Below are 7,779 nucleotides of genomic sequence, written 5' to 3' on the forward strand. Positions count from 1 at the left end.
GTGTGTGCAATGTTGTATTTCATTTTAAAGCGCCTGTTAATTGTATAACCCTTCATGATGCTGCAGCATGGGTGTGAATACATTGTTTAGCAAACGCTTTTTTAACCCAATATTTATTCATCCTTTTTGGCATTAACTTCAAGCAGAAGGGTGGCAAACAGGAAATGTGGAAATAGTCGAAAAAGTGGAAAAAACAGAAATGAAATGAATTAACCACCTTTATGCGGACACTTGCAACGTTCGCTAAGGCGATGTTATTTTTTTTTTTTTTTCTGCACATTATCTTATGACCCTTTCCCGCTTTACAATTATAATGCGACATATTCTCAAAAAAAGGAACAACAAAATGAAGCATTTATAACACGATGGTATGATTAACTTTTTTTTTTTTTTTGTACGCAATTTTTAAGTCATTTTTCTGCTTCGTAGAAAGCATTACAGGTGGAGTTATTAAGCGTAACCGCTCATGGGAATGTATAAACGGTACACTACGTTTTAGCGGTTCTGCATGGCACATAAAAAATTAGTAAAATGGTGCCCCTCTCGTACGATGTCCCCATTTTTACATGGTAGCTAAATAAAAACGTCTCATTATTCATGAATTCCCTGGGGAATTTTATCAATGAACAAATCATTAGTTTTTATTATTCTACTAAATGGGGAAATATGCGGGAGCGCGTCGCCGTAGGGACATACAGGGGCACATGCATATTTCCCCCTTTTCTGCATTACTGGACTCGAATAGTACACAGGATGAATTATTGAGCATAAAAATGGGCAGGAATAGGCGTACAGCACATGTTAGTGATGCTAAAGGTGGAAATGCTGTTTTTAAGGAACGCCTGAACTGTTCGCCTCTCTCACCTACTTTTTTCTTTTTTTTATGCTCTTTAATTCATCCAAGCTATCGTCAGGAGGTTGAATTTTTGTACCTACGAAGGGAGGACAATATAAATGGGCAAATACATGTAAGTTCATATGTGTATGTATGTGTGTGTAGACTGTTGAGAAAGCATGCTTGCACACATCCGTGTGCACATGTGCACCCCAGGAGGGAGAAACATCATATTAATGTTAAAGCTTTTCGTGTAACCTATTTCTTACGGACGGCCTGTAGTAGTTTGATAAATCCCTAAAATGGTTGAACGACGAATTGTCCTTTGAATCTGGTTTTGGTTTGTCTGAGTCTAATGCTTTATCTTTTTTGTCATCTCCCTTGTTCATTTGTTCACTCATTTTTTGTTTATTAACCATCATTTCTTTTTCCAATTCTTGCAGCCTTTTCTCCCTTGACATTTTCATCTTTTCATCTAGTTTGTTATTCCTCTTAAATTCCGAAACTCTCTTTCGATATTTCATGAACTTATAAATAAGTATAAAAGATGTAACGACGAACACTAGCAGGATCACATTTTTGACTGTCAGTAAATCTACTCCCTTTGCGGGAGCCTTGTTGCCCTCCCTGTCCATTTTTGGCACACGTCACCGGCGACAAAGAAAGAAGCATCAACACACGTGCGTCAGCATAAACCAACATAATTAATTTACAATAAAGGATTCAATAAAACCATTTGACATTTTTACTTTTTATGTCATTATTATGCAACATAGAGAACAGGTCTGCCCTTTTCAATGTTCGCGGCTGTTTTATTCGGGGAGTTATAATAACTACCTTTAGCTGTTTTCAGCTTTGCCATACCCATCCGTAGTTGCAAATTAACAAAAAAAGAAGGAAAAAGGAAGAAGTTCATATAAAATATTCGAATTAGGTTTAAAAATGCAAAAAGATAGGATGTTTTGCCAATGAAAAATGGCTTCAGTTCACATAAAATATGTGAATTTTTTTTTTTTTTGCTTTTTTGGGCGCTCGTTCCATTTGTTCATTTCTCAAGCAGTTTACACAAGCATCACCGTCATTATAGTATTACCGTTTTAGCAATTTTTAATTTTTCGTTACGCCTTCTGCATGTATGTATGTGTACCTCCTTTTTTTTTATTGCTTTATATGCACATAGGGGAACACATATATGACATCTTTGCGTAAACGCCCCTCCTTTAACCTGCACGGCATCCCCAGAATTAAGGGGAAATGCTACCCCCCCCCAATTTTATTAAAAAGCAAAAAGGAAAAGGAGAGCCTTTTAGTTAACCCTTAAGTGTTGCCTGTTATTGCAGAAGCGCGATTTTAATATTTCAACGTAGCTGAATAAGTGTGCCCATTTTATACACATATGAGGCAAAAGCATGTGACTTCTAACACACCCTTTCCTTTCTCATGGGAACGATGCAATTATGGTGAATTACACATCGGTCTTTAACAAAACAAGAGCAAGTCTCACGGAGACATAAAACATCTCTTTGTAGGTACATTCTACTTGCGCGAAAAATAGGAAATTGCTCCATTAACAAAAAAGAAGAAGCATTATTTCTGTTCGCTCATTTTTGTTCCCCCATGACTGCTAGTGAGGGAAGACCCCCAACCTCGTAAGTTGCTATGGGGGAGTTTCAAAGCACGTTGCGCAGTTCTATTCGCCACTACCAGTGTGGTTGAGATGGGGCTATCCAAAACGTTTTCCTACATGTTATCATATATAAATAGCGCGCGCGTGTCTTTAACAGTCGTGTAATGCACGCTTTATTTTTTTTCTATCCAGTTTGGCAACATTTCTCGCTTCCTTTGCGCATGCGATTGAAGGCCTTCCCTTTAAAAACAAAAGCAATTTTTTTTTTTTTAAATTGTGCATTGGTTGTTGCCAAAAAGTAATGGTAACAAATTGTTTGTTGAGAAAGGGGGTGGAGAGTGGTTATTGAAAAGGTAACTAAAAATCACTGTGTAGAACAGCGTGAGGGGGGGAATATTAAAAATTATACTAAAAATTATACAAATTATGCAAACTGTGCATACTGTGCAAGCAGCGCAGAATGCGCAGAATGCGCAAATTATAAAAACTAGATAAATCATATTGGTAACTGAAATGTGCAAATGGGACAAGGGGGTGGTTAAAAAAAAGAAAATTAAATCCACAAAAAAAGGATTTGTATCCATAAATCACAGACGCGTATCTGTGAAGCACGGATAAAAACTTTTTTTCACTTCAAAAAAAAAAAAAATTCATGTCATTAACAATTGATCACGTGATAAATACGACACGTAAAATACAAACTGGGGGGCTGCGGGGGAGGGGGGGCATCACATAATCTTCTCCCCCGTAGTGCCACTTGTATATATACATATATATTCACATATACACATATATATAGGTGTATGAACACGTGCGCGATGCACAGGGGACCCGTTTTCTCAGCGGCGCCTGGACTACTTCTTACTGCTGCTACCTTTATGCTTCTGGCTGCTCTGCAATTTTTTCATTAAATCTTCTCTATACTTTTTGTGCACCTCTTTCGACTTGGTCATGATTTCGCTGTGTGTGAAATCAATAATGTCATAGAGGAAAAATGGGATCAGGAAGAAAGTGCCCCATTCTGCCTCATTGGCCCATCCGGACAGGAGAGTTAAGAACACATAATAAAAAAAGTAGTGCGTCTGTGAAATGTGTAACTCTCCCAACTCGAGAAAAACATTATTGTTAAATATATATTTTGTAAGGAGGTGTATCATAAAACGAGGTTGATTCCTTTCGTGATGAAACAGTTCATTTCCGTTGAAAATATTTTCACCAAAATCATGATTTAAGTTCTTCAAATCATTAACCTTTAAAATGATGGATGATTTTTTTTCTTCATCCGGGTCCTTAAAATCGTTCAGTCCAGGAATTGCCATAGTGTATGGTATGGGGTCATAATCAATACTGATGTTGTTACTAATGACACCACTTTTTCGGAAGTCTTCCGAAAACTGGTCATCAAAAAACATGGGCATTCCAAAAGTCACAGAAAGCACCTTCACTTTGGGATTATTTTTAGCCTTCAAAATTTTGGCTAAATAAAAGGAGCTCAAATGGGCCATAGCTGCACCAAAGGAGTGACCAGTAAATATAATGACATATGGATTCTCTTTGGTATACTTGGATTTCTCATCCTTAATTTCATTTAAAATGTTTTTCTTTAATACGTGCAAGTATGGCTTCACTACTCGTTTGAATATGAACAGATACGCCTTGTGCAGTTTTCCCTTTGTCAAAAAGGGGTACGAAGTTAGTTCGTATATCACATTTAGCATCCACATAAAGGGGCTAGCCGATCCTTGAAAAGCTACAATATGTTCTACCAAGTGGAAATTGTTCTTGTCATAATTTGGTAAGGGGTATTTTTTGCTTCTCTTGAAAGATACAAAAATTTGAAGAGAATCAATATACCTGAAAAAGACATACTTATCTTCCTCCAGGTGATGTAAATTCATTATCTGAGGAACTAAGGCACTTCCTACGTGATCTATGTACCAGGGGTTGGGGATAAATTTCGATGCTTCCCATTTTTTTATCACATTCCACATTTTATTTACTAAATATACCTTATGGGTAAATAAATAGCAGACATACCAAGTTTGAAACATTTTTTTCTTATGTTCAGGCGCATCTGTAATGTCTTTCAACAGGTCGATATCAATTTGTGCTTGCACATTGGCGGGGACAAAAATGTCAATGACGTTTGAGTTCAGATATTCAAATATGGGTAAATCTACAATTTGATCCGTTGTTATGAATCTGTTTCTTTCTTCCTCCGTAAGGAAATAATGTTCCTTCATGTACGTTGTACAACCAAACATAATCATAACGATGAAGTTGATTAAATCGTACCAGTCATGGTTTCGAGCTATTACATTATTTAGACATTTCCCTATGTTCAGTTCTTTTTTCGATTCCTTTACAATTTCTTCATTCAGGAGAAAAAAAATATCCAGCAAGTTTGATTCTTCCACATCCTTAATGCACTGTTTTAGGGGTAACTTTTTAAACGTTTTAACTATATTCAAAAATAGGCGATACAGAATCGATTTCTTCCTTCTAATTTTGATTCTATTAATAGAGGGTTCTTTTTTTAAATGGTTTGCTAGGTAACATATCTTTTCCACCAAAGTACTTTTCAAAGGTAAGTATTCCCCATCACATACACTAAATCTTAGGTAAAACTCTTTAAACATTATGGGATCTACATCTATTTTTGTCAAGTCAGCAAAATAATTGACATCTTGAAATGTCGCATTATCTTCCTCATCACAGGTTGCTACAAAATTGGAATAAAATTTTTCACTTGCCTTTTGTTCATTCACAATGTGTAAATTGTGTAGAGAAAAATCATACCCTTTATGGTACTTCATTTTTAAAGCATATTCATTTTTGTAATTGATGTCTACTAATTCTCGATTTCTTATTATTTCCTTGTAAAACTCATTTAGCTCATTTTCTTTCAACATCTCGCTGTACAACTTCAGGTCCTTTTTATACCTTTCGTACACATTTACATGGGTCGATTTGTATCTGAATCGATCTTTCTTCCCAAATTCTTTTTCTTCCCCCAAATCGTCGTTACCTCCACTTATGATGCTCTCTGTGTCCGCGTTGTCAGACTTGTTGCCTTTCGGGGGAGTAGCCACTACATCTATTTCAGTAGAATCATCTTTTTTTGCAAGCCCCAAAGACTGTTCAATTTGCTCCACTTCGTCCAGGTGCCGATTTATTACCTCATCGATGTCATCCACTTCCTGCTCCTCCTCCTCCTCTTCTTCTTCTTCCTCATCATCTTCGTCTTCTTCGTCCTCTTCTTCTTCTTCTTCGTCGTCGTCGTCGTCGTCGTCGTCATCATCATCATCATCATAATCATCATCTTCATCCTCATAGTCGTCGTATAGTTTATTTTCCAAATGTTCACCCTCCGCAGGTTTCCTAAGCACCACCTCCATCTGTTTGTTCTGTGCGTCGTCGCTGTCGATGCCGCTATCTTCCGTGTCGGCATCTTCCTTTTTCGTGCTGGTATCTTCTACTTTCACTTCTTCTTCCTCTTCCTTTTTGGTTTCTTCTCCCTCCTCCTTTTTGGTTTCTTCCTCTTCCTTTTTGGTTTCTTCCTCTTCCTTTTTGGTTTCTTCCTCTTCCGCTTTCGCTTCTCCCTCTTCCGCTTTCGCTTCTCCCTCTTCCGCTTTCGCTTCTCCCTCTTCCGCTTTCGCTTCTCCCTCCTCCGCTTTCGCTTCTCCCTCTTCCGCTTTCGCTTCTCCCTCCTCCGCTTTCGCTTCTCCCTCTTCCGCTTTCGCTTCTCCCTCCTCCGCTTTCGCTTCTCCCTCTTCCGCTTTCGCTTCTCCCTCCTCCGCTTTCGCTTCTCCCTCCTCCTTTTTCGCATCGCCTGCTTTCTTTTTCGCCTCTCCTTTCCTCCTCTTCCCTTCTTTCCTCCTCTTCGATTTTGAACCCTTCTTTTTCACTTGATCCACCCCTCCGAATCTCACATTATTCTCTCCTATTATTGGCACTAGATCTACATCCCTCCTCTGTATCGCATTGCAAGGTTCCACTCCTTCCCCTTCTCGAACGACCTGCCCGCCCAACATGTCTAAATGTTTTCCTTCTTCTGCATCGCCCCCCCCCACGTGTTCTTGTGTATTAGTTATATATTCTCCTACGACATAAGGATTGTTTGAGTTCGTAGGAAAACCGATGCTTCCTCTTCGTATAATTTCTTCTTCGTCTTTTATTTCCTTTTCTGTTTTGTTGTCGTCAATGGGTTGGACCTTTAGATAACCTCCGTTTATTTTTTGTATCATTCCGTCTTTGTCAAATGATATTTCATTTTCTACATTTTTCTTTTCACATGCATCTAAATCTGTGTTAGCAACTTCCGTCACCGAACATTTCTGTGCATTTAACTTAACGTGTTCATCTTTTCTTACATTAGTCTTCTTACAGATAAATGGAATTAAATTTGATTTTTTCATTTCTTCTTTTTTCTCAGCATTTTCTGGTTTTCTTGATTTTCTTGATTTACTTTTTTTTGAACTTTGACTCCAGTAGTTTCCAAACCAACCCTTTTTATTCCTTCCTTTTTTTTCGCTCCATGTTTGTTCCTTCAGGGCCTCTTCTGCTATGTCCTCTATTGTGTCCCATTTTGTTTCTTCGTTTCCTTCTTCGCTTGATTCTTCGCTTGATTCTTCGCTTGTTTCTTCGCTTGTTTCTTCGTTTGATTCTATGCTTGATTCTTCGTTTGATTCTACGTTTGATTCTACGTTTGAATCCTCTTTTGCATCCTCTTTTGAGCCCTCTTTTTTTTCCCTTTTCGCAATTCGATGCAACTTTTCTGCATATTTTTTTATGCCCCTTGCTCCCGATGGTGTGCCTATATTCTCTTTGGGTTTTTTTTCGTTCACCCGCTGGTTGGGTACACTCTTTCCTGGAGTCTTTTGATTATCTATTTTGATTTTTCCGTAAGAGAATTCCGACTGAACTGTCGGACTGGTTACTTCGGTTGGTGCATGAGTTGATGGGATCTTCTGATTGTCTACTTGGGAGTGTATGTGGTCTGACAGCGTCGTTCCGGTAGCTACTTCATCGGTTATGAGGCCTGGTTGAACTGTTTGGTCCACTTTTTCACTGGGTATAGGGATTGCCTCAATCCACTCATCATCTTTTTTGTCTCCTCGAGATTCTGACAGAGGTGTTCCAGTAGCTAATTTGTCAGTTAGGTTGTCTGGTAGAGTCGTTTTATCCAGTTTTTCGTCGGGTAGGGGAATAGCCTGAATCCATTCATCAGTTTTTTTGTCTCCCCGGAGTTCAGACAGCGGCGTTTCAGTAGCTACTTCATCAGTTAGGAGGACTGATTGAACTCTTTGGTCCTTTT

The 7,779-nt window shown here is 38.4% G+C and overlaps 2 protein-coding genes across 2 annotated transcripts in view; both read right to left on the reverse strand.

The window, feature by feature from the left end:
• Positions 1-591: 591 nt before the first annotated feature.
• PCYB_133140 (hypothetical protein) lies at positions 592-1,470 on the reverse strand (the record flags this gene model as incomplete). Its single annotated transcript, XM_004224339.1, has 2 exons — positions 592-649; positions 1,094-1,470. 2 exons carry the CDS (start codon positions 1,468-1,470, stop codon positions 592-594), a joined length of 435 nt encoding a protein of 144 aa, XP_004224387.1.
• A 1,846-nt stretch (positions 1,471-3,316) lies between these two features.
• The window catches only part of PCYB_133150 (lipase), a gene marked incomplete at both ends in the record, with an annotated part of 5,600 nt that continues 1,137 nt past the window's right edge, over positions 3,317-7,779 (reverse strand). The window contains one exon of the mRNA XM_004224340.1: positions 3,317-7,774. Coding sequence (XP_004224388.1) covers positions 3,317-7,774 — 4,458 coding nt within the window. The remainder of the gene's footprint in view (positions 7,775-7,779) is intronic.

This window comes from Plasmodium cynomolgi, chromosome 13 (assembly GCF_000321355.1).
Source record: "Plasmodium cynomolgi strain B DNA, chromosome 13, whole genome shotgun sequence".
Lineage (NCBI taxonomy): Eukaryota > Apicomplexa > Aconoidasida > Haemosporida > Plasmodiidae > Plasmodium > Plasmodium cynomolgi.